The sequence below is a fragment of the Heterocephalus glaber genome, unplaced genomic scaffold, assembly GCF_053883595.1.
Source record: "Heterocephalus glaber isolate CG9 unplaced genomic scaffold, H.glaber_assembly_v1.0 deba00001497, whole genome shotgun sequence".
Taxonomy (NCBI): Eukaryota; Metazoa; Chordata; class Mammalia; order Rodentia; family Bathyergidae; genus Heterocephalus; species Heterocephalus glaber.
In genome coordinates, this window is record NW_028258320.1 from 18,951,650 (window position 1) to 18,979,354 (window position 27,705).

At 42.7% G+C, this 27,705-nt stretch overlaps 1 protein-coding gene across 10 annotated transcripts in view; it reads right to left on the bottom strand.

Moving 5' to 3' along the window:
• The window catches only part of Tet1 (tet methylcytosine dioxygenase 1), a 122,317-nt gene that overhangs the window by 41,758 nt on the left and 52,854 nt on the right, over positions 1 to 27,705 (bottom strand). For 8 of the 10 annotated variants that reach the window (XM_013072998.3, XM_087184785.1, XM_021259492.2 and 5 more), the window contains 3 exons: positions 8,000 to 10,274; positions 3,867 to 3,957; positions 3,293 to 3,386 (listed from right to left, as the gene is read on the bottom strand). In XM_013072998.3, coding sequence (XP_012928452.1) covers positions 3,293 to 3,386; positions 3,867 to 3,957; positions 8,000 to 10,274 — 2,460 coding nt within the window. Of the gene's footprint in view, positions 1 to 3,292; positions 3,387 to 3,866; positions 3,958 to 7,999; positions 10,275 to 16,061; positions 16,136 to 16,458; positions 16,870 to 27,705 lie in introns of those variants that run through there. The other 2 variants (XM_087184791.1, XM_087184792.1) reach the window with 2 other exon arrangements.

Genomic DNA, 27,705 nt, shown 5'->3' on the forward strand with positions numbered 1-27,705 from the left:
TGAATGCTCCTTAATAGATATTTAAAATTGCTCAGCAGAAGAGCTTCATTTCATTCCTTAGGTGTGGATTTCTTTTGAGTGAAAAATAACAGATAGAGTCGGGATTTAGCTCAGAGGTGCTGCCACCTGCCTCGAAAACGCAACATCCGAGTTCAACCCCTAGTAACAAAAAAACCAAAACAAAAACCAGATATATATTACTATATACTGAGATGTTATATTTTTTTCTGAAAAGAAATATTGCATAGGAGAAAATTAAAAGGCTATGCTGGCCACATAGAAAATGCTAAACAGGGCTGGGGATTTAGCTCAGTGGTTCCACCACCTGCTTTGCAAGTGCAAGGACGGAGTTCGATCCTCAGCACCAAAAAAAAAAAAAAAGAAAGAAAAGAAAAGAAAATGCTAAACAGTATTATTTCTACCTTTTTTGTACCTAATAACATTCAAATAGGGTTACATACAAAGTAGGTACTGAAATTTTTAAGGTAGAAATTTTCTTTGTTTTTCATTAAAAAGACAAAACAGAACCCCAAACAACAACAAGAAAAAAACCACTGCACATCACAATGCTATTATAGCATCATCAGTATCACACCATGGAAGGTTTGAAAAGTAGGAAGGAGAAATTAGAGCAAATCCCACCATTCAGCCACACTGCCTTCTACACAGGTTCCTGAGGAAGCCGTGAGCAGCTATTTCGCTCCTTATTACTTATAGCCCAGTAAGTAAGGATTCAAAAGGGACGATCAGAGAGAGGTTAATGAATCCACCTCAACTTTCAGTACCAGACACATGGAATGAATCCTTGCCGTTTATTTTCACAAACCAACAAGAGACTACATAAGGGGAACTCTCAAAAGAGCAAAACAAAACTTTATTATTGAGAAATTCACATGCTAATGAGCAACTGTTATTACCCCAGAAGTCAGGACAAAAGATTGATCACGAGACTTCTGGGAACCTTAATGTGCTCTATTTCTTAGTGGGTAGTTGTTTCACAAGTACAGTACTCACTTTATAACTGTAAACAAACTTGTACACTTCTATTTTATGACCTTTTTCATTGATGTATCCCATAACGAACAGTATTGATTGAAGGGGGGGATATCACACTGAACAACATCCCCAGCCTTTTTAAACTTTTTTTTTTTTACATTTTGAGAGAGAGTTTTGCTAAGTCACTAAATTGCCCAGGCTGGACTCAAACTTGTAATCCTCCTGCCTCAGCCAGACTGCTGGAATTACAGCCATGTGCCACCATACCCAGCAGAATATCGTTCATGTTTAATAGCATTATTATATTTCATGATTGAAGATTCATAAATAAAATCATTACACCATTAGGGAAAATAAAAACTAAGGTAGACATATCAGATAGGGCTAAGAAAAACATACTGTACTACACCAGTGTTGTTATTTCTAACAGTAAATGGATGCTGCATTTCATGGCAGTTTTTAAGATGGCCCCAGTGGTCACCACCTCTGGGTTTCTACAGTGTTGCACAGTCCCTCCTACATTGAGCAGGGCGACCCATATGGTCATTTCCAAGGATCAGCTCAAAGGCTCAGGAGCCTCCCACCCGCCCATTACTTGGCAGCCAGGCTCTGTGGAAAGGAGCATTTGGAAAGTCCTGGGACCAGGAGCAGCCAGGAGAGACCTCTGGCCTCCCAGGAATGGGTCTGCACTACCTCACCCAGCCAGGGGTCCAGGGGGCATAGCCTTAGCAGGGACTAAAGACTAGCAGGACTCTCCACTGCTCGGAAGCTCTAATCCATGGAACCTGGTCTGAATATTGCAGTAACTGTCCAGCAGCAATAGATCCTTCATGCAGGTTTTATTATTGAATTCTTAGGATACCATTTAGCAACCTGATAACACACTCCTTCCTACCTACAATACTTCAAAGGCGTCATGGAATAAACTTCAAAGCTCCACCATGGGCCACAAAACCATCTGCCTATCTTTTTACCCTCACCTGGTTCTATTCCCTACCTCCTCAAATTCTGACTTTTTTTGAGACATGGTTGCAAAACATATAGTTCAGAGTGCTCTTGAACTTACTATGTATCCCAAGCTGGGCTGCAACTCAGAGATCCCCCTGCCTCAGTTTCCACAGTGCTGGCATTATAGGTGTATGCATCTCCATACTTGCCTCTGACATTATTTTTTTAAATATACCTTTTTGGGAGCCAGGGATTTAGCTCAGTGGTTCTGCCACTTGCCTCAAAAGCGCAAGCTCCTGAGTTTGATCCCCAGTGCCAAAAAAAAAAATTTAAAAATACCTTTTTGGGCCAGGTATGGTGCCATACGCCTGTAATCCCAGCATGTGGGAGGCTGAGGCAGGAGGATCACCACAAGTTTGAGGACAGCCTGGGCTACATAGTGAGTTCAAGGGCACCTTGGACTACCTAGAGACCCTGTCTCAAAAAACCCCCCAAAACCCAAACTATTTCGCCCTTTAGAAAAAACAAAACAACAAAAATTCTACCCTTATGCTTACTTAACCTTTGTCCTTGGTGTTTCTCTACTTTGGACTATCTTCTCACACATTCTTAGGGTTATTTTACTTTTCAAACTTGGATCCTTTTTTGTCATTCATCTCTGTATCTCTCTTTTGGAGATGTGGGTCTCTGTTGCCCAGGCTGGGCTTGAATTTACGGGCTCAAGGAATCCTCCCACCTCAGCATCCTAAATAGCTGAGACTACAGGTTCCTGCCACTACACCATCTCATCCAACTCTCAGTGCAAACGTCCCTTCCCAGGCAGGCACAGCCCATGACCCTAGAGGGATCTGCTGAGACTCAAGAGAAAACAGCACCATTGCAGCAACCTAAAATGGGAGCCAGTCTGTGAGAATCATCAAGTGTATGTGAAGGAAAGAAGAAACTCATGGTAGAGAATTTAAAAAGGAGAAATAAATTTATTATGATAAATTATAGAAAAACCTAACATCTGTAACTACTCTTTCAGTGTTTAAAACAAAAGATGACACCTATTTAAATATTCCAAAGGTGTAAACCTGCACCAAAATACAAATCCCAGGTAAGGAGAGATTGCTTCTTTGCTATCTGCCTATAAGAGTGGCTATTCTTGTCTTTTTTTTTTTTTTAAGAGCAAAGGTCTCACTATGTAGTTCAAGTTGGCCTTGAACTCACTATGGCTGGCCTCAAACTTGTAATCCTCCTGCCTCAGCCTCCTGAGAGTGCCTATTTTTCTAGGCAAAATTTTCATATATTACTTAACCTGTGGGATCAATCTATTTACCAACTTTTACCAACACAAAGTACTTACCCACTTAGCGACTGGACACCCCTGTGAGCTTTTCCCTTCTTTTCCGGTGTACACAACTTTTTCTATCCTTATCGCCTTTCCTTTTTGGCCGTACCTGAATGCAAAACACAGGGAAAGAATGTTCTCATCAATCATCATCCAACCTTGACAACTGTAGCTTTTAACATCTATGTGCACATCAGATAGAGGTGAACACAAGTTCAAAAGTGAAATACTCCTAAGCATTTCCTTTTGTTCACAACTTGCTTTTGTGTGGCCGATTACTTTTGTTATCCAGTTTGGTTTACTTTTCCTTAAAGATCACTCTTTAAAAACAGCCTGGGTTCTAAACAAGCAATGGCTAGTGTGGTTTGCGGGGGTAATCTGAATGATCTCTCGCATTAGACGATGAAATACGGAGGGTAACAGAAACCTGAGTCCACGCTGTGCCCGCGCCTGCGCCCTGAAAGCGCGGGCGGCCCCTGAGGAAGGCTGCCTCTCCATCCGGGTCACATCGTCCCAAGGGCCTCGCTCTGCATCCTCAGGTCAGGTCCAGGATAGAGAAGGGTTTTAATGGGGACGCGCATTTCCTCACCTATTCTCCATGATTTCCCTGACAGCAGCAACACTTGGTCCTGCCCCCAGGTGTGTATAATATGGGCCTTTGTCTTTTTGTATACCTCGATCTGTGGAAGGAACAAGATCATTAGACCCAAAGCTTTACAGAAGTGCATAGGGGCAAGGAAGAGCTATTTTTCTTTTTTTCTTTTTAAATTTAGAATGATGATTATTGACAAGGTTTTGGTTAGGGTTGATAATTAAGGACAAGGGCAGTAGGTACGGAATTTAACTTGTTAATATTGCTTTCCTACTCCTAATTCTACCTCCAAGAATCAGAGGAGAAAAAATATTTCAAGGTATGGGGCATGTTTATTCTCTCATGTCCTGCTTTAAAAAAATTTCTTTTTGGTTATAATTGAGGTACAAATTAAATGTTATCCAAGACCAACAAATGTGAAAAGCTTGGCCACAGAATTTTACTAAATTTCAGCCCAGAAATTTTACTGTTGAGAATTAATTTTACTATACACTTGCACAGTTATATACTTATAATGTAAACGTACATGAAACGTTTCTTGTTGCAATTATCTGTAGTATCAAAAAGAGGAGCAACCCTAACATATCAAGAAGTGAAAGGTTAAGTAAATAAATTACAGGAAGCTTATATAGTGGAATACAAGAAAGTTATTGAAACAATTAAAAAGGTACTATTAAGTTAAAGAGGCAGGGTTGCAAAAAATACTGTTTTACCTTGTAATTTTGGTGTTTTGGGGGGCGGGGGGTTGGTTTTTTGAGACAGGGTCTAGCCCTGTAATTCAGTAATTCAGGCCAGCCTTGAACTATGTAACCCAGGCTGGCCTTGAACTTATGGCAACCCTCTGCCTTGGCCTTTGGAGTGCTGGGATTACAGGTGTCAATCGCTATATGCCTGGTTACAAAATTGTTGTTTTAGCTGGGGATTTAGGGCAGTGGTTCAGTCGCCTGCCTCCCAAGTGCAAGGTCCCAAGTTAGATCCCCGTTACAAAAAAAAAAAAATGTTAGGGGCCAGGGGGTTTAGCTCAGTGGTTTCGTCGCCTGCTGCACAAGTACAAGGACCCGAGTTCGATATCTGGTACCAAAAAAAAAAAAACAGACTGTTTGCCGGGGATTTAGCTCAGTGGTTTCAACTCCTGCTATGAAAGTGCAAGGACTGGAGTTCGATCCCCAGTACCAAAAAAAAAAAAATTGTTTTAAAAGACCTACATTCTATTAAACTGGAGACAAAAATAAAAACTGGAAGTAACATTTACTCATATGGAAAAGTATAACTGGAGCTTTTCTTTGGAGAAGGGGACAATGAGATGTCTGCTATTTCTGTACCATTGGAGGTTTTGTGAGACCAAATTACATATTGCTTGGCAAATAGTACCTTTAACCCCTTAGAGACCTGTGCAACAAGAATCACTGGGGAATATCTGTGTTGTAGGTGTTTCCAGCCATAGTCTGTCTGCAACAAACTCATCATTCTGAGTACAGATCAAATTCAGACAATTATTGTACTGTATTTCTGAGGCTTCTGGAGCAAGAGCTATTGAAGAGATTTTAACTTATTGGTGGTGGAAGCAGTGGCCATTCATACTGTTGCTCTGCAACAGGGGTGACCTTAGCCTAGGGGACATCTGACAACACCTGCAGGCCTTCTCTGGTTGTGACACCATAGGAGCAGGCTATGTGTGCACTACGATGGGCACCTAGTGGGTAGAGGCCGGGAGTGCTATCAAACACCTCCAAACCAGGGAGTCCCCTGTGCAGAGAACATCGGGGTCTAAATTGCCAGAGAGTGTTCAATCTGAGGGACACCAAGGTAGAGGTCGATTACTTGGTTTTGCTAGAACACAATACACACCCCACGAGGCTATGAGGTTCCTACAGGAAGTGATTTCTAGGTGTGTTTGCTTTTTAATTTCTCTCTTTCAGTTCCCTTTCCTACACATGAGCATAGTAACCTCACATTTCATGATTAAAGGAGGACACTGAACTGACTGTATAAAACAATTTCAGGTATATTACAAAAATCTGCTCAACTCGGAACCTGGTAGGCCTACCTCCTACACACTGAGACTAGTGACCTGGTGTGAGGAAAAGGTCTTTTATTTGGTGGTGGTGGGGTAAAAGGGGATTGAACCTCAGGGCTCTGCACTGAGCTACATCCACAGCCCTTTTTAAAATTGAGACAAGTTCTCACTAAGTCTCCCAGACTGGGCTCAAACTTGTGATGCTCCTGCCTTAGCTTCCCAGAGTGCTGTGATTTCATACAGTTGCTCTCCTGCCTAGCTAGATTCAGAGTTTGGAAGCAACAGAGAGTGAAGGTTACAGGCATAGACTACCTGTCTCCCAGTCCCATTTCAGTGGAATACTAACTGCGAATACCTGTGTCAGTTTCCTCATTTGTTAACTGGGGATAATAAGCACTTCCTTGCACATAACAAGTCAAAGCCTGGCACAGTCAAGACCAGTAGCGAAAGCTGTTGTCCTTGCTCCTGTCTTCTATCCCTGACCTAAGAACTCTCATCTTCCCAATTCATCTCCATGTCATCCTGTGGAAATGGCAAGATCCCTCCCCAAAGGCCCAGTCCTTGGCACCCGGCATGGGCAGTTTGTCAGAACCATATGGTGGGGCCGGGGATTTAGCTCAGTGATTTTGCCGCCTGCTGTGCAAGTGCAAGGACCCAAGTTCGATCTCCAGTACCAAAAAACCCAAAAAGAAACAACTGTATGGTGGCTGAGGAGCAGAGGAATTGAAAGGTAAGACTTTGGAAATAATGTGAATGTATTTTGGGTAACAAGAACTGAAGGTTATTGCTATACTTCACAAATTTTTTACTGTGGTTCAAAAACAAAAACAGAATAATATATTCATCCTTCCAAACTATCCTGTAACTCCCTGTTCTGGAATGTGCCATTGAACCACCAACTTCTAGGACAAAACGAGCAAGCTTATTCAAATCAAATCTTGAGTTTTCTGATTTGGGTGATATTTTAGTCTGTTTGAATTACTGTGCCTATTTAAGTGGGGATCACAACAGATTACAAGTTCCATACTATCACAGTTATGTAAGAGCTGAAATATGAGGCTTCAAGCTGCTTTACAAACATTAATTGTACAATCTATTTTATCTCCCTCCTTTTTTACAGCTATGTTAAAGTCAACAGATTTTTTTCTGATATTTTGACCACTGGACATGAAATTTAAACATAGCCAGTGATTAATCAGTACAGGGTATGAATTCAGCTTTCGTGTATTCAAATATTGAACAAATTTCTCATAGAAACTAAGAATCTTCCCTCCAGAAAGATTTTCTCAGGGATTTTAACAACACTGAAAAAACTAGTTGTTTGTTCTGCATGTTCTCTTTCAATGACTCCTAAGGCACAAAACATAAGTACATTGGTTAGAAATCGCTCCATGACTCATTTATTAACACAAACCTATTTGTTGTTTTGTTGAAATAGTAAATTTTTATATATTTATCTTTTTTTAGGAGAGGATCTTGCTATGTAGTCCAAGCTGGCTTCAGATCTCATGCCAATATTGTAAAAACAAACAAACAAAACCATTCTAGCTTTGGTATGGAAATTGCACATACTTTCTATGGTTATTTGCTAAATTGTGCATGTTTTACATTCTCTATGCATTTTCTGTCTTGCATGGAAACATTTTTAATAAAATCCTTATAGCTTAAAATTCTTTCACATACAGGGAGAACAAATGTAATGAAGTATTAAGGGAGTTCATTCTTTTTTTTTTTTGGTACTGGAGATCGAACTTGGGTCCTTGCACTTTGCGAGGCAGGCAGCGAAACTGCTGAGCTAAATCCCTGGCCCAAGAGAGTTCATTCTTAAACTACAACAATACACAAGTTGAGACATTTTGGCTCTGAGACAAATCAGCATATTTTCCACCAGAAAAAGTTTACCTTTGTTTTTCCAAATTATGAGCTGAAATTTCCATTTTTCTGAGCAGAATGAATAAATGTCCAACAGAAAAATGGGTACAGAATTACTTAGTCCGTCTTAGCTAGAATAAGAGTGGGGCAAAAATACCACAGAAGATGAATCAGAACTCGATTCTGTCATGAGGTGCAGCAATTCATGCAGTCGAAAGAACAAGTCCACCCAAGCACTTACCAGGACAGTTGCAGGCTGGCACTTCTGCATCTTTTGTCGCAGCTACTAGGTTTTTGGCAGGATTAGTGAGGAACTTCATGGCATAATCATGAAAATTCTTCTGTGCATTGTCTACAGGGGAAAACTCCGATGTTCCAACACCAGGTGAACAGACTTCCTCTTCACTTTTGGGAGAAACCACTGTAATTCCGCCTGAACTGACTACATTCAGGTTCCTGAGAATCTGTGCTGGGTCTGGCAAGGGGGTCTCTGGAGAGACAGCGGTTGGTGCTGCCAGTCTCTGGGGTCTGAGGTGCTCTCGGGCATCCTGCGGAAACCGTGTTTGGTCACTGCTGGCCACCAGGTTAGTGCACTGGTTAGGAGGACGGGAGGGTGGGGGTAAGGGGTAAGCTTTCAGGTTGCCATTGACTGTTGCCTGTACCTGAGGACTATGGGCTTTATCTGCACACACCTGCTGGTGGGATTTGGCCTCAGGATAAAACACTGGAAGGGAATCCAGTGGTTCAACCTTCACCATTTTCTCCTGTGCTAATTCAGAATATCGCTCAAATTTGATCTGACTGAGGGGAGGAAATAATTTTTTGTGTTGTAGGGTGGTACTGGCTTGAGCCAGTGGTTTCAGAACTTTGGAAATGGGAGGAATTTTTCCCAGCAGAAGAGGAAAATCATGCGGACCAAACTGACCAAATCTTTGAAATTTGGATCCGATCCAAATGTCATGTAACTTACTATACTCATAGGACATATGCTCCTGCTGCTTCTGATCATTTTCTTGACAGGTTACAACTGTGGGCTTCTTTTTCCGCCGATCTCTTTTAGGGGTAGACTTTGCCTTTTTCTGGGTTGTGTTCTTTTGCTTTCCTAAAGATGAACTATGATTGTTTTGCACACTTGAAGGTGGTTTCTGTGGCACCGTGCCCTTCTCCTGACTATGTTTTTGATTTGCATTATGGGCAACAAGGCTTGTTGGTGGACTCTCAGCATTCTTGTCCTCTGCCTTTATATAATTGCATTTAATTATTGATGCAAGTTGTGTTAGCTGCGTTGCAACATCTTCCTCAATTTGGCTGTAAGATGTGTCCTGACTTGATGAATCTTCCTTGGAATTCAAATTTTCACTCCTGTTGAGCAATTGGTTACAGTATCCCAATTTTTTACTTGTTGGTGGCAACTGATGCAAATCATCAAGACCAGTCCTACTTCCACTGACACTTTTATTAGTATTCGAAGAATTAGCTTTTGGTATTAAAAAAGATATTGAATTTTTGACTTTTGAATGTTCAAGAGGCTTTGTGGGTGCTTGGTTAGTAGCAGAGCCAATCTGTGGCTTGGACAGAGTATTCTGGCCATTGAACACTGCTGTGAGGCGGGAACTTTGCTTTTCCAGAGAAGAACGATGAGGAAGGCTTTGAGGTTCCCCATGGAAGTTAGGGTCTTGAAGGTCTTTTCTTACAGAGTTGAGGATGGCTTTGCAGCTGTTAAGCAAACTAGCTGTTCTCTGAGCTGTTTCGTCCTCCTTCTCTGACTTGGATGGTGAGGAGTTCTCTGACGGGGCTTCAGAGAGTTGCGTCAGGGCCTCGATGGCGACCACTTGCTCTAGCGTGAGCCTCCTGTCTTTCATGAGGGAGAGGAGTGTGGGCTGCATGGGGGAGCAATCTCGAGGGTCTTTACTCACTCTGTTCTCGGGGGTTTTAGGTTGGTCACCTTCACTGTGTGTGCTGGTCTGACTGTTTAAATTTGGAGAATCTTCAGATTTGCAATTAAAGCCTGGCTTTTGGAAGATGAAGATGTTACTCTTGTCCTTGAGGTGATCACAGCTCGTACCAGTGGAGCTCATGGCATTGTTATGGTTTGCAGTGTCTTTCAGGAGTTTGTAGGGATGGTTTCCCAACGCCTTGCCGAATTCTTCAATACTGAATTTGTTAAATGGTGTGTTTGCTTCAGCTGCTAGACAGGGCACATTTTTAATGCCATTTCTTAATGTTTGTGCAAACAATTTTGGAGGTTTGTTTGGCTTCTTGTCCTCTTCAGGCTGCTTTGATTTTTCAGCTTTGGTGACATCTGCACTGAAGTCGCCATTGACATGCTCGAATAAATGTGATTTCTTGTTTTGCATCCACCTCTCCACCTCGATACCTGTCATGCTTTCATTTTTCGTCACATTTTCAAGGGTTTGGGTGTTTATTTCCAATCTTTGTTCTTCCCCATGACCACCGCTACTGTATTCCATGGATTCTGACTTGAGGCCATTTACTGGTTTGTTTTCAAAATCTGCCTGTAAAATAAATCCAGAAATTAGTCATCTACTTATATATCCAAACAAGAGTCATAGAAACTACAACTGAGTTGGCAACTGAATGTGAAGCCTTTGTAGATACAACCTAAAACACTGATACTTTACATTTGATATATTCAGAGAATTCAAAAAATACCAAAAAGCGGAGTGTAGAAGTAAAGGAAAATGAGAACCTATTTGAATCCTACACCTATTGGTATTTTGGTCTACTCGTGTTTTCCCAACTTAAAAATTTTTTTGGTGTGTTTTTGTTTTTTTGAGTCAGGGTCTTGCTTTGTAGTCCAGACTGGCCTTGAACTGGCAGAGATCCTCCTGCTTCAGTTTCCCCAGTGCTGGAATTACAGGTGTGTGCCCCCAAGCTCAGCTAATATTTTCACATTGGAATCGTTAAATAGGCAATACCTACCCTTTAAACACAAATTGAAGTACAACACACACACAAATGTACAAATCCCAAGGGTACAATTTGTTGAATTTTCACAAAATGAGTACCTATATACTTAGATCCCAAACATGAACTGCTCTGTTCTGTTCACAAGTGGTAACCATTGTCCCAGAATCTAACATTATAGATTTCTCAAGCTTATTTTCAAAGTTTCTATGACTGACTGCTTTCTATGGAAATTACAGTTGTGAAACAGGTCTATCTTGTTCTGTTGATGCATGGTGATTCCTGCAGAAAACAATGAACTCTCCATTAATCTATTCTACTGAGAGGGAGCTTTCCCTCATTTTTAGTTTTCAGCTAATCTAAGTAAGTATACAGCTGTAACATCCCAGTGCTGTCTTTTGGTGAACACACACACATGCTGGTGATAAGGTGTGCATATGGAGGCATGATAAAAAATATGGTTAATGTTTGTCCATTTATTTTTTGGCATTTTGAGACAGGGTTTCACTGTGTAGCCCAGGATGACCTTGAACCTGCAGTGATTCTTCAGCCTCAGCCTCCTGAGTGCTGGGATTATGTCACCAAGCCTGGCTTGAGGGAAAGGAAAAAAGGGGAAGGGGAAGGGGAAGGGGACGTAAAAAGGAAAGGAAAGGAAAGGAAAAAAAAGATGCATTGCGCCATCAACCTTAAAAATACAGGACCAGGAAAAGAATTAAAAGAATCATAGCACAGTGATATATGCTCACCCATGTTTATAGCAGCAGTTTGTAATAGCTAAAACTTGGAAACAGCCCAATTGCCCATCAACTGGAGACTAGATAAAGAAGATGTAGGTTTTTTATAAAATGAAGTACTGCTCAGCCATAAAGAATAAGAAACTAGGGGCCGGGGATTTAGCTCAGTGGTTCCAGTGCCTGCCTTGAAAGTACAGGGTCCCTAGTTCGATCCCCGGCACCAAAAAAATAAAATAAAATAAAAAATTAAGAATGAGAAACTAGAGACATTTATAGCTAAGTGAATGCACATTGAGGCCATACTCTTAAATGAGATAAATAGGACACACATGTGTAAATACTGAATAGTTTCTCTGGTGTGAAAAACAAAGTGTAAATAAGAATCAAAATGTATAATTGAAATTGTGAAATAGTAAGAAAATGTTTAAAGGAGTAGGGAAAGTGGGAGGGGAAGGGGAAAGGAAAGGGGAAAGAAAAAATATGAGAAAAGGAAAAACATGGAAACAAAGTTTTTGTAAATAGGGAAGCGTGGAGGGGGTGAAGGGAGGGCAGGGGAAGGGGGAAAATAAAAGAACCAAGATACATCATGTAAAGGTACAAGATCCCAGTGATGAATGTAACTGTATTGTATACCTAAAATGTACCAATAAACTTAATGGAAAAAGAAAAGTACAGGGCTGGGGGTTTAGCTCAGTGGCCCTGTGCCTGCTTCACAAGCACAAGGTCCTGAGTTCAATCCCTGGTACCAAACATACACACTCCCCTCCCCTGTTAGAACATACTTGTCCTGTCATTCCTTCCACTTCCTGGAGCAGTTCTCGAAGTTCTCTTTTCTAAGTGTTTTAGTGTCTTTATTTGCCTAGTCCTGGCTGCCTCGATGTCCTGACCAATTAAAAAAGTTTACCGTTCAGTCATTCTTTGAGGAAGACCAAAAATGAAGAAACCACATGGTACCAGGGCCAGGGATTTAGCTCAGTGGTGCTGCCACTTGCCCTACAAGCACAAGGACCCAGGTTCAATTCCTGCTAACAAAAAAAAAAAAAAAGAAAAGAATGTAAAATATGGGACCATTACCCAAGTTTATAAACATCTAAAAACCCTAGAAAAGATAACTCTTGCTCATTTCTTGATCAGTTATAGGTTACACAGATGCATTCAGTTTTTGTCGAAATTCATCCAGATATGCAATTATCTTGTGTATATTTTTCTGCACAGTATGCATATTACAGGGTAGTAACTTCTAAAAATATATGAAATTGGGACCCGGGGTTCAGCTCAGTGGCACTGTGTCTGCCTCGAAAGCACAAGGTTGTGAGTTGGATACCCGGTACCAACAAACAAACAAATACAAAATTAAGGCCAAGGGGTTTATAAAAAGGAAACAGTACAAAAAGATGTTATTACAAAAGCAATGGAACTGAGGGTGTAGTTCAGTGGTGGGGTGTTCCCTTACGTACGTAAGCCCTGTGTTTGATCCCCAAAAGGGAGAGGGCAATAATACTTTTCAATGCACAGAGTAGACTAAAAATTAGCAAACTAGCTGGTCAAGGTGGCAGATACCTATAATCCCAGCTACTTGGAGGCTGAGGCAGGAGGGGTGCAACACTGAGGACAGCTTGGGCAATTTGGGAGACCCTATCTCAAAACTAAAGAGAAAAAAAAAAAAAGGCTTTGGGATATAGGTCAGGACTCCCTGGGTTCAATCCCCATTATTGCAAAACAAAAAAGCCCTGGCATTTCTAAAAATAAAGATTCAATTAATTGTTTAATGACACAAGCCGGACACAAATGTAATTCTGTCAGCCCAGAGGCCAATGCAGCAGAGGGCAAGGTTGAACCCAGGCAGGCCAACCTATGGAGATCACAGATAGAGTAAAAAAAGTGTTGGATGTAGCTCAGTGGTAGAGTGCTTGCCTAGCATGCATGAGGCCCTGGCTTCCATCTCCAGCACCACACCCATACCTACACTCACACCCAGAGAAAGTCTGACCCAGGCCTCAGCAACATAAATAATAGATAATTTCAACTCAAAGAGTTATAAGAATTCTGGACAAATCAACCGTACTAAATAGACAAAAGTATTCCTCTACATGGAAGGCTGTTTAAAATTAAACAGACTATCAGGTTGCCAAAATAAGACATTGTTTATTATGACAAGGTTTAGCAAATTGTTTTTCTGTAAAGGGACAGAGAATAAATACTGTGGGCTGTACATCTCTGTCACAAGCATTGCTGTTGTATTAAGCAAGCGGCCACAGATAATTTGCAAACAAATTACTGTGGTCATGTTCCAATAACATACTATTTATGGACACTAAAATGTGACCTTCATATAAACTACACCACTCAGGCACAGAGTCAAGCTATAAGACTAACAAATGCCTAATGTGGTGCTGTACACCTGTAATCCTAGCACTCAGGGAGGCTGAAGCAGGAGAATCCCATGTTCAACCCTAGCCTGAACAATCTAGGAAGATTCTGTCTTCAAAAATAAAAAATAGGAAAAAAAATAGGGCCAGGGATTTAGCTCAGTGGTTCTGCCGCCAAGAGTAAGGTCCCAAGTTAGATCCCCAGTACCAAAAAATTTTCTTTAAATGACTGAGGATGTAGCTCAGTGCAAAGACCCTGTTCAATTGCCAGAACCAGAGGGGGTTAAAAAAAAAAAGTATGATGAGAGAGTGGAAAAATATTCACAACACATGTAAAGGGTTACGATTCTTAATGTGAATGAGTGAGTCCTCACCGCTGACTCAACATAAGAGTAAGAAAAAAATAAGCAGCCCAGACATGGAAATCCCAAGGGTTAAAAGTGTTCAGCTTTCCTAGAAGACAAGCAAATGAAAATGCAACTTCCCACTTATCCAGGTGGTATGAAGTAGACATGTACTTTTACCAATTGTAATGCAGCTTAACATTTACAATAGGGAATGTAGGAAATTAACAGAGTCTGGAAGGTGCACATTATGACATGCCCGGGGCTGAGCTGTCCAGACCGGAAGTCCGTGTCACTGATGCAGCCAGAGCTGCAGATCCAACGCTGTCCCTCCCTGTTTCAGGCACAGAAACATCCGTCTAGTGGGAAAGAAAAGCTGGCAGGATAAAACTAAAATGTCAATAGTAGTTACCACTGGAAAATGTCACTGAGGAAAGAGGGAGTTTGAGGGCTGTATTTTACCTGAGGCTTTTAATGTTACAGAAATGCTTATCCAAGAACACTGGGGTTTCTCGCACGCTTCTCTATGGAGAGCTCGTGAGGTCCTTTGAAGAACTGTGTGCCAGACAGACTATGGCACCGACTCTGTGCTCCTAAGACATTTCACTTAATCAACAAGCTTCATTAAGAACAGATAACCCAGGGCCGGGGATTTAGTTCAGTGGTTCCGGCGCCTGCCTCGGAGCCTGCGTTGCAAGTGCAAGTTCCCGAGTTTGATCCTCCGTACCAAAAAAAAAAAAAAAAAAAAGAACAGATACCCAGAATCAGCAGTAATCACCTGTAATCCCAGCATTCAGGAGGCTGAGGCAGGAAGACAAAGGGTTTGAGGCTATCTTGGAGTACAAAGGGTGTTTTGGGGGCAGGTTGAACTACATAGCAGGACCCCTGCCTCAAAACATAACACAGAAAACAAAGTAAGCTGAACTTAGTTACTCCGTTATATCTCATGAGCACTGAGGACTGAACTCAGGAACTTCACAATGCTCTTTTTTTTTTTTTTTTTTTAATTGCAGTGCTGGGCATTGAAACCAGGGCCTCACACGTGCTAGGCAAGCACTCCACCACTGTGCTGGATCCCCAGGCCTTTTTTATTTTTTGTTTTGAGACAGGGTCTAAGTTACTAAGTTGTCCAGACTGGACTCGAATGTGCAATCCTGCCTCCAACTCCCAGGGTGCTCGGATTGCAGGTGAGCACCACCATTCCTGGCTTTCTGTATAGCATACCCCTTAAAATGTAGGGGGTCCTTCATGGTGGTGCACATCTGTAATATCAGCTACTAGGGAGGCTGGGACAAGGGGGTCTCAGGTTCAAGACTGGCTTGGACAATTTAGGGAGACCCTGTCTCAAAATAAAATTTTATAAAAAGGCTAGGGATCCAGCTCAGTGGCGGCGTGCTTGCCTAGCATGTGTCAGGTCCTGGTTTCAATCCCTAGCCCTGCAATTAAAAAAAAAAAAAAAAAAAAAAAGCTGGGCATAGTGATATATGACTATAACTCTAGCACTCAGGGAGGCTGAAGCAGAAGAATCACAGATCCCCAGGAATGAGAAGACAATATATATCACACACATTGGAAAAGAAAAACAAACAAATTCACAAACTGCCCCGCAGAGCAGGGCAGACACAGGGCACCCCAGAGGCTGTTGATGTTCTGCCACAAGTGACTCTGGGCATGGTGGCACACTCCTATCATCCCAGCACTGATTGCTGGGAGTTCAAGGCCAGCCTTTGCTACAGAGTAAGACCCCATCTTAAAAAACCAAAAAGAAAATAAGTGTATTTAGGGACGATGCACCTATGTCCTCCACATGGAGGAGAAATCCAAATAGCACTTCCTTTCCATCCCTGGTGACTCAGGGCCTGAGCTCTACCTGCTACCAGCTGACCCTACCATAAGCACAAGGAGTGGGCTCCCTGAACAGTGCTCACCTTCCAGTACCCGGGAGGCCGAGGCAGGAGGATCACTGCAAGTCCAAGGCCAGCATGAACTATAGAGACCCTGTCTGAAAAAAACAAAAATACCAAAACCACACTTAAATAGAAAAGAAAGAGGAATCAGCTACCTACCTAAGGAGCCAGAGAATTATAAAATAAAACAAGACAAAAACCACGAACAAAAACCTCTTTCAAAGCCAACCTGTACAACTGCACCTTATTATTTTCTGTGAGCAGTCCCTGCCACCAACTTCTTTTTCCTTTTTTAGTGGAAAAAAGAAAGCAACCACTATACTGGGTTTTATAGTCCTAATAGTCTTTGACCTTTGCCTCTCTCTGGTCTCTTTTTCCACCTTACCTATAACTACCAGCTGAGGGATTTAAAACTCACCTAAGAGCCAGTGTGGTGGTGCACACCTCTAGTCCCAACACTCGGGAGGCTGAGGCAGGGGGATTGCCATGAGTTCCAGCCCAGCCTGGGCTCATAGTGAGTTCAAAGCCAGCTGGAATACGCAGCAAGACTCTGTCTCAAAAAAATCACAAAACAGAATCTTACCAAAAGTCAGGGCGGAAGACTGCCAGGTACCCTCATCCCATCGCCCTACCTTGGTGGGTGAAGACTTGGAGGCTCTTCAGGACTTGCCCTGTGACCAGGCACAGGGAGACCTCAGGATTTTCAAACTCTGGACTACAGGCTGCCTTCTTCTTTATTCTACTTTTTCATTCCACCCTCCAACAAAAACTCCACCCTCATTTATCCACAAGGTCTTAGAATCCAAAGCAAACCTTCCCTATTCAAGGGGGTGGGGTGGGGGTGGGGGCTGGCCTCTTTTTAATTTAAATAAATGTGCTGGGTGTGGTGGCACACACCTATAATCCTACCACTCAGGAGGCTGAGATAGGAAGATCTCTGGAAATGCAAGGGCAGCCTGGACTACACAGTAAGGCCCTGTTTCAAAAAAAAGATAATTTAAAAGAGTGAATTTCAGATGGGTTCAGAAGTTTGAAGTCACTACCAATCTAAAAAGCTAAACCTCTCAGCCTAACCTTGGTCCTCTTCCTTTGACATATGAGCCTGTACAATTTCATGTCCAGGCTGACCCAGAATGTGAGGTGATCCTCCTGCCTCAGCCTCCAGAGTGCTAGGAATACAGGCCTATACAACCATGCCTGGGGTAGATCTTAATGTGTGGGAAGATAAACTATTTAAAGAAAAAAATACATAGTAATTCTTCCCTTTTTGGGGGGGGGTAGGGGGATTGAACTCAAGACCTTGTGCTTGTGAGGCAGGCAGGATGCAGAGCTAAATCCCCGGCCCAGTTCCTTTTTATAGGCCCTTCAACATATTTTTTAAAAAAGCCTAATAGTACTAGTGTCCACAACTATGAATACTTATTAAGAGCTACATAGACCGGGGGATTTAGCTCAGTGGTTTCCCCGCCTGCTGCACAAGCTCAAGGACCCAATTCAACCCCCCCCCCCCAAAACAAAAACAAAAAAAGAGGTGTTTAAACTTTGAGCATTTACTACTAGCTAGTGGTCATTGTAAGTCTTTACAGGAATTGTCCTGTGCTTTTGGGTGTGGGGTGTGTTTTGCATTCTGCAGATAAGGAGGCTTCCACAAAGCGCATCTGGCCAGGCGGGCCACAGACAAGGCCTCTCCCAAGGCCCCTTGCTGAGCACTTAGCCACCCCGCCCCCAAGAGCAGGATAACAGCATTAGCATTTACCCCACATTCCATTAGTTACTAACACTCACTAAGGGTTAACTAAGGTCACCTTGGGTGCTTAGAAGGGCACCAGTCCTTTAGTGGCAGGAGGTCTCAAGAGTTGTCTTTCTGACCCCACTGGCCTCCTCTATTCTTCTATCTGTGGCAGCACAGCACTGCTATTCAAACTATCCTCACCTTATTTAAAAAATCATTATATTCGTACTGGGCTCACACCGAGGAATTAAGAAAAGTGAGCAAATTTGCAAAGAAGGTAGTTGAGGATTCGGTCCTGGAGGATGTGGTCAAAGCTTATTTGGGTTCCAAATTTTCCTTGGACTACAGCCTGCCTCACTCTAGATATATTCGATATGCTCTACCTTTCTGCCTAACTTTTCCCTCAAAAACTTTTCAGTTTCATATAGCTAGGAGACTAGGTTCCAGTGAAAATTTGTTGGAAATATTATCCCAATGTGAATTACCATATTAATTTTGTTTGGGTTTGTTTTTTGTTGTTTTTTGACACAGGGTCTCCCTTTGTAGTTCAGGCTGGCCTAGAGCTCCAGGTGATCCTCCTGCCTCAGCCTCCCAAGTGCTGGGACTCTAGGCGTGTACCACCACACCCAGCTGCCATATCAATTCTTTTAAAACCAAAAAGAATTTAAAACATACAGATTACAGATTACCAACTTCAATCAGACAACTATACTCCATGCAGTTTCACAAATCCACTTTACATTCATTCACACTGAAGGCTCGTGATGGGTTAGTTTGCTTTGCAGTGGTGGGACTGAATGAAGGACACCTCCCAAGCGCGTGCACACCTAGGGTCCCAACTCTGAGCTCCAGTCCTGGACCATAGGAGGGTTTCAGCACAGAAGGCTGGAATTCACCTCAGGACTTCTACATAATTGTCCTCTGGCAATTCCAGTTTTCCTGGAGCTTCCATCCTCCCTGGAATCTCCTCCAGGCCTTAAGATAAAGCTCAGCCCCTTGCCTAATTCCATCCCGAAGGCCATCAGATAACTAGCTCATTCCTGGTCCAGCTGGCACCAGGAAGGTTTGAACTTTACACAGGGCCCTTTCCCCAGTGTTTCCCCTCAAAGAACCAGTAACGCCTGGTTCCAGCTTGGCCTTCTGAGATCCCCAGCATCAGCTCACCAGCAGCAAGAAAATGTGCAGAGGTGTGGACACGATCCTGCAGGAAAGTCAGCTCTCCAGAGCCAGTTTCCAGATCTGTAAACCCTCACCTCCAGTCCCCTTCCTTAAGGCTGTGAGGACCTCAATCTCTCTGACCTTAAGAAAACAGAACTGCTCAGAAGCAAGTTAGCTGCTGTGCTTCTGGAATCATCTCTGGGCCATGCTCTCAATCCACTGTAATTAGACTTCTGTCCCCACCACTGGCCAGCAGCTTCCCCGAGGTCCAAACCGCCAAAGTTCATGGACTGGCTGTCGGTATTTCTCCTTAAGAGGTCCTCCCTTCCACTCCCCACCCATGCTGCACTGGCCCTATTTGTGCCTCTGTGCCCTCAGAAGCAACATCCCCTTTGCCCTCTCTCAGGCTTGGCACCCACAGACACTGTCTGGTATGGGTCCCATATCCAGAGATGCCTTCCCAGCCACGAATGGTGGAACACGCCTATGATCCAGCACTGGGAGTCTGAGGCAGGAGGATTGGAAATCAAGCCCAGCCTGGGAGACTTGGTGAGACCCTGTCTACAAATTTAAAAAAGAAATTTAAGAAGGGCTGCAGATGTAGCTCAGTGTGAAGCCCTGGGTTCAACCCCCAGTACTGCAGGAAAAAAAAAAAATCTCTTTCTTAAAGTCCAAATTCAACCACCAACTGGCTATCTTCACCAATTAAAATGCAAGCGTAGCTACCAGTTCTAGTCCCAATACCCACCAAATACCCACAAATCTCAGAATGTTCTCAACCCAAATTCAAGCTCGGTGTGGTGGTACACACCTGTAATCCTAGAGCTCTGGGAAGCTGAGGTAGCAAGATCACAAATTCAAACCCAGCCTGGGCAATTCAGTGACACTGTCTCAAAACCCTACTCACTATGTAGCTCAAGCTGACCTATAACTCATGGGAATCTTTCTGCCATAGCCTCCAGAGTATTGGGATTACAGGTGTGCGCCACCAAGCCAAATTAATAATATATTTAATTTAAACCAATATGTCAGAAAGATTATTTCAACATGTAATCAATATGAAGAAATCAGATGTTTCTTTTTTCAACATGAGGTCTGTAGCACTCATAGTATAATTTATAGTAAATACACTTGAAATCAGATGCTACATTTTCAATGGTTAAAGAGGTAGACACTAAAACAAGAAACATTTCATACAATAATATTTTGCATTGCTTCTGTTTTAAAATTTAAATCAATGGGGCCACAGATGTAGCTCAGTGGTGCTGGCTGGTGCAAGATTCTGAGTTCAATCACTGATAACACACCCCCATCAATTAAAATGAAACAAAATTAAGTTTCTTAGTTGCAGGACTCAAATTGCAAGAATTAGACAATGTCTGTTAAGAGGTTCATTGTGAAACCTAATTACACACCTTCAGGCTGTGTCCTGCAGCTGGTATTCCCCTTCATCCGGGACATTTAGAAACCCACAAGTTCCCTCTGGTCTAGGGGTAAAAAAAATCCTACAAGGACTTGAATAGTAGCTTGGTAAGACAACCTGGAACCACTAATCCCTAGAGCCAAAGCTGTGGTTTCCAGGGTTTTCATTGGGCGAAACAACCTCTGCACCTCCAGGCAAGGTCCTCCTTTTACAAAAAAGGGCCCCACACCAGCCGTAGCCCTGCGGGAGGCAGGGATTTCAACCCAGAATGCCTCTAACCCCTCAGCTCACCTTCACCTACTCAGCCCCAAAGTGCTGACTCCATTCAGGTACCTGACCAGGTGACCAGGGAACCAGATGTTTTCTGCACCAGGCACACGTGCTGGCTGGCAGTGCCCTCCCCTCACCTGGACTTTGGTCTTGGTGCACAGATCTTGGGGGCATCCTCTAGGTCAAAACTGTTTATGGGGGGAGGTCTAAGACTAGATGTTGGAGAATAGTATGGAGTTTTCTAGTTGTGGCAGGATTGTGTGGATGCTATTATTGCCAAGATTTAACCTGAAGGCACAACAGCTGCACTTCCCAATGTGTACACACACACACACACACACACACACACACACACACACACACTTTAAAGAAAAAAAGCAGCGTCTTCCAAGTGGAACTGGGGATGGAACCCAGGGGCATATTAACAACAAGCTACATTCCCCAACCCTTTCCCTTTGAGACCACATCTCACTAAATTGCTGGGGCTGGCATCGAACTTGAGATCCTCCTGCCTCAGCCCCCAGCATAGCTGGGATCACAGGCATGTGCCAACTGTGCTTGAGCTGGACCAGGAACTTTTTGTATGGCAGTGATATAGGGGGAAGAGATGTAACTCCCAAACCTATTGGATATCCAAAATGAGAGTTCGTGTTCTCTAAAGTCAAAGAATGAATTTTAGGAACAACGGAGGTTAAGAGTAGGAAAAATTTACTGAGAGAAAGACAGCTTCTGTCTAAGAGAGACAGATGGGGAACTGCAAAGTGGGTTGCCCGCTCACCTCACTTTTCAAAGGTGTTTTATACAGCAAAGCCCTGTGGTGAGGCAGGTACAAAGTGGAACAAAACTAAAAGACCCAATGGAAATTTACAAGGTGGCCATGAGGAGGGACAAAACCATGACCAACCAATAAGATTACAAGTACAATCACTCAGGTAATAGTGATTAAATGGGGGTCAAATGGGGGAGCAAGTCACATAGCAAGCCTACAAGGATTTTCAGTAAGGGTAGGAGTCAGGGATATTTCCCAGAAAGGCTGGGTTAAGACTTTGGTCCCCCACTCAGGTGATTGATACCTATTTAAACTATCAATTACTGCTATTCATCCTACATAAGTGTAGTAGTTTCTCTTCTTTTACAATGTTGGCCTTCGGTGACTGTGTCTTCACTGTCCTCCATGTTGGCTCCTCGTGGGCTGGCCCTGTCTAACTGCCTACACTACAAGATATCTAATTAATTTACCTAATAGCAGGACTGGTTAGGAAATGTTACTTTAGGTGGATCGTTCTAGTCTTTTCTTGATCCCTACAGGACTGTCTTAAGATGTAAGAATCATGAGGCAGACTCCCTGGTCAGCCACTGCCTCTCTGTCTGCGCACAACTTCCACTTCCTCTCCTTGCACCAGGGCTCTCATCTTTCTCCAACTGGGAAGTGGGCTTTAATTCTTCTTTGGTGCATGACTTCACCTTGCTAAGTCCAGAAGGAAAACCAAGGAAAGCGCTTATGAAGAGTGTTATAAAGCTTTGCCTTTTAGTGCCACAATAATTACAAGGTTGCAAATGTCATCTTATCTTTTCCTTTTCATTATAAGTAATATTTATTTACAAGTAGCATTAAAACATTTCCATATATAGCCCCCTCTGGAGGCTGAGGCAAGAGGATTGGAAGTTCAAGCTCAGTCCAGGCAACTTAGCCCATGTCACAAAATAAAAGTCTGGGAATGTGTGCATTGCTTCAATCCTCAGAAGAGGGAGGGGTTTGCTCAGCACTCCCTAAGATCAATTGCCAGTATCAAACAAACAAAACCTGGGGGCAGATATATAGCTCTGAGGAGAGCGCTTCCTTAGCTTCTCTGAGGGCCCGGATTCCATCCCCCAGCACTGCCTACATAAATAAATGACATCCATTCTATGAAGAGAGGTTTGACCCACTAATAAATGCAAAGACAGGTATAGGGGTCCTGGCCAGTAATCTCAGGGGAGGAGGGGTGTGGGGGTGACGGGTTTGAGGCAGGAGGATTGGTGAAAGTTCGAGGCCAGCCTGGGCTACATAGTGAATTCAAAGCTAGTCTGAACTACATAGTGAGACCCTGTCTCAAAAAAATAAATAAATAAATAAATAAATAAGCGTTTTCATTAAAAAAGTACATAGGGCTGGGGATTTAGCTCAGTGGCACCGCACCTGCCTCCCAAGCACAAGGTCCCGAGTTCGATCCCCAGTACCAAAAACAAAATAAAAGAATGGCAACAATAAAAAAGTACAGAGTTAACATCAAAATGACAATTTTTTTTTGGTATTTGGGATGGAACTCAGGGACCTTGGGCTTATGAAGCAGGAGCGGTGCCACTGAGCTAAATCCCCGGCCCAAAATTACATTTTTATAGCAGGAGATGATAAGCTTGTTACTGCTCTTGGTTCAAGTTTAAATTTTCACATGGCAGTAAATATTAAACTTATAAAATACACTAGAAATATTCTATTTTTATTTACATTTCTCTGGAACATTTTCCCCCAACTTTTGACTTTCAACTTTTTAAACTACCTTTGATTTAGGAGGGTCTCTTGTACCAGAGTTTTTAAAATGCAACATAGGCTATTTCACTTAAATGGTGATTATACCTCACAGATACTTATTATTGTCATAAAAATTGTTTAGTGCTGGTTCTACTATTAATTTTATTTTGTTTGTTTGTTTTGTTTTTCTTGTTTTGGTACCAGGAATCAAACTCAGGACCCTGCACAAGCAAGGCAGGCGGTGTTACCACTGAGCTAAATCCCTGGCTCTACTATTAATTTAAAAAATATACCCCTATTTTAGTTTTACTAATGCTTTCCTGAATACATTTAGGTAATATTCTGTTGGGAGCAATTCTACATAATTTGGGGGGGAAATCATTTCACAAATTATTATTAGGCCCAGTTTTCCTGCCTACAGGCCAGCTATAGCATGTTAAGATATAATTCCATTTTTGCCTCAGGTCACAGCCTAAACCTCAGTGGCCCTGTGATGCTGTGACATTCCAGGGCAGGATTGCATCAGCTGAAGTCATCTTGGTTCCTTGAGAACTGAGTGTTAAAAAAAAGTTTTCTCCTAGGGAGGGACAGATTCCTTATGAGCTTAATTCCTCCCACCTGCTATACTAAGAATGCTCTTACAGTCAACTTCTCCTGACCTAAGATCTTCACCAGCATAACATCCGCATCGACATAGTATTATTGCAGCCCCCCCAAGTCACCTGATGTTCCCTCCAATTATTTGTGTGTACCCAAAAAGTGATGGCTACCTCAGAGAGTCTTTTGTCTTTGCCCACTCTGAGGCACTGACCTCCCGGCCCCGCTTTCATACTTTGAAATTATGCAAGTCTCTTGTCTTTTTTTCTTTAGCCCTCATCGTCCCCCTTTCTAGGCAGCAGGAGGATTGATTATCCTCCAGATAGTACTCTGAGACAGGATCTTGCTATGTAGCCCAGGGTGCCTTTGAACTTGCAGTCCTGCTGCCTCAGCTTTCCAGAGTAAATGAGATTACAGTTATACACCCCCGTACCCGGCTTGGTTTGGATCTTCAGTGTCCCCTAAAGGCCCACGTTAAGGGCTTGTCCCCATCCTCAGTGCTACTGAAAGGCAGGGGAACCTTTAGAAGGTGGCCTCGTGGAGGAAGTTAGATCACTGGGTCCTTGAAGGTGACACTCGGGCCCGGTCCCCTCCTCTCTAGTTTCATTTGCCAGCCTCTAGTAGGAGATGGGTGGGCTTCCTCTGGTATACACCCTCCTCCTCAGGTTTTCTGAGACAGGATGTTTGTCATGTAGTTCAGGCTGGTCTTGAACTCACTATGGAGTCCTGCCTGACCTTTATGGTGATCCACCTGCCTCAGCCTACTGTATTAAGATTACAGGGATGCACCTACACGCCTGCACTTTATTTTTGGCAGGGCAGAGGATGGAATCCAGCCTCCCCCCACAGGCTGTGCACCAAGCTACTTTCCCCGCCCTGGTTTTATCTGCTTCTTGCTGCAAACATGACCCATACAGAAATGAGTGCACAGGGCTGGAAGTGTAGCCCCATGTACACTGCTCACCTCACACATGCAAAGATCTGGCTGGGACGCTCAGGATCGCCAAGAAGGGACAAGAAAAAAAGATTAAAAAAGAGGATGGAGGCCAAAATAAAAACATACCTCCCCCACAGTGTTCAGGTTTTGAATTCCATAGTTCCCAAAAGATTGGTGTTATCCGATAAAAAAGAACACTGAATTTATTTACTTACTCATTTATTTAGTTTTAAGAACATTGAAAATTTAAAATCATACAACTCAGAAAAGTTGTAAAGATCAACACAGCTGGCCACGGATTTATTTAGCTCAGTGGTTCCACCTCCTGCCTGGAAAGTGCAAGGGCCTGAGTTGGATCCCCATACCGGAAAAAAAACCCCAAAAAACAAAAAACAAAAAACAAAGATCAACACAGCTGAGTGTAAAGCTTTTAATGAAAATAAACAAAGATAACACCAAAAAATGACGTGGTTTCCCATTCTGTAAACACAGTGCTTCTGTGTGAATGACACCCTCACAAACTGATCCGATACCCACATGCTGCCCCAGTCCTGAAACCTTGCCGGAGCTGTTACGTAGTGAGACAACAGCACTGGAAACAAATCTCAAAGATGCCTCCCAGATGAGGGTCTACATTACTGACACAAAACTTTTACCTTCCACTGCTGCCCCAGCTCCTGCCAGGCTTCGCCAATTAACATGACAGCTAAGGCCGGAGGCTAAGCTTGCTCCACAGAAGAGCCTGCCCTACAAGCTTAGCCCTGAATAAGCAAGGCAGCAGCCAGATGGCTGTTCCTTAAGCTGCTCAGAGGCTCTCAGGGTGAGAAGAGACCTTCAAGGACATGCATAGCCTATGCCTGAATTTCCTGCACTAAGAGATTCTTCAGCCTCTGCTTGGGTAGCCGCAGTGACAAACTACAGCACACTGTGCTGTCTCCTTCTGCTTCCCCCACCCATGGGTGCTACTTTTATCTCATGGAGCCTGAAACAGCTGGGCAAAAACAGTCACTCCTATTTGGGCTGAGGATGTAGTGCAGTGGTAGAGCATGTGCTTTGGCCACAGGAAGCCCTGGGTTTAGTCCCCAGCAGCACCAAAAACAAAATAACAACAACAAAACCCAACCAGCTGGGCATTGTGGCACAGGCCTGTAATTCCACCATTTTGGGGAGGCTGAGGCTGAGGCAAGAGGCTCAAGTTCAGGCTCAGCCTGGGCTGTGGTTGTAGCTCAGTGTGAAGACCTGGTGTTCAACCCCCAGTACTGAAACAACAAAATAAAACAAAACAAAAACCGGACAAGACCTGGAGTCTTCCCTAATTCTCCACAAATACCTATCAGTAATTGGCTACAGTCTACAGAATAAAACAAGTAGCTGTGTGTTCCTACTGATACAACAAACAACAAATAAACGATAAGCAGGAGAGGGGAGACAGGAGAGGTAGAGAGGGTGGTGGAAATTCAAAGGGGCTGTTTGATAAACACCTCATCAATCAGTGTGAGACGCAAGAATTATGAATGGAAGCTAAAAGCTGTGGTAGAAAATAGGATGGAGAACAGGATATTTGCATTGTCTCCAAGTATTTCCCATGTCAATTAATTTATTACAAAGGGAAACTGATTTTACAAAGAAACCTGGCATACACTTAAACCATGAGATCAAAGTCAGCCAACTCAGGAGACCTCACTCTGAGATACACACAAAGGGGTGCATTACTTCTGTGGGTTCTCTTTTTTTTTGGTACCAGGGATCAAACTGGGGTCCTTGTGCTTTCGAGGCAGGCAGTAGAACCACTGAGCTAAATCCCCGGGCCTCTTCTGGGGGTTTTTGTCAGACATACACACCCTAGATTTAACTGTGAGGAGGTGTCTTACAAATCCAGTTTAAGGGGAATTCTCCAAAACAAGAGACTGGGATTCTTCGTAAGTGTCAGTGTCATAAATGACACACACTGAGAACAAGAAGAAATGACAACTAAATAAAAAGGGCAATCCCTGGGCCAGCAATGTAGCTCAGCGATGCACCACCTACCTAGGAATTTCGAGGGCTTGAGTTCAATTCCTGGTAGCAAAAAAGCAATAAAAAGAAGGAAGGGCAATCCTTGATTGCACCCTGAGGCCTCACAAGAGGGGAAATGAGGGCTGGGGATTTAGCTCAGTGGTTCTGACACCTGCCTCGCAAGCGCAAGGTCCCGAGTTCAATCCCCGGTACCAAAAAAAAAAAAAAAAAAACCAGGGGAAATGAGACTGTCCTGGTTTTAATTTTGGTGTTAAGTATATGGAAGAGGTTAGCATTGGCAAGGGTGGCTAAAGGGTATAAAGGAATTCTTTGTACTATTTTTGTAATGATCTTATAAATTCAAAATGGTATCGAAAGAAAAAAAATAAATCCATACCTTTCATGGCCTGGATCCTAGAGCCCTTTCCCTAAGTCCCCTTTTCTCTGTAAGGCTCAATTTTAAAACTAGAATTTTTGCAGATAGGGAGTGGATTTCACAGTGTTCAGTATGCTGTTTACTGTGCTGTTTAATCCTAAAGTAGTAGACAGTGTTTTTCTTTATAACTTGAAATTTCTTTAATTTTATTATGGTCTAATTTCAGGAAAAATTTAAATCCCAACATATGTAGATACGTAAAATCAGAGAAAAACTACTCAATCATCTACTCAGTAGAAACTAAGGCAAACTCAACCAAATATATATATATATATATATATATATATATACACACACACACACATATATATTTGTATATATATTTGTGTGTATATATATGTGTATATATATATATATTTGTATATATGTATCTTTTCATTCATTCATTTTACTTTATACCCTACATTTAAATTCAGAAACCAAGTATGCTAGGGACATCATTTTGTAACCTGATTTATTTTCCAACTTAAAACAATGCTTTCATCTTTTTGGAAGGGGGTTTAATACTGGGTATTAAACCTAGGGCCTCCACACTGAGCTACACCCACAGCTCTTTTCTATTTTTGAGACAGAGCCTCACTAAGTTGCCCAGGCAGGAATGGAAC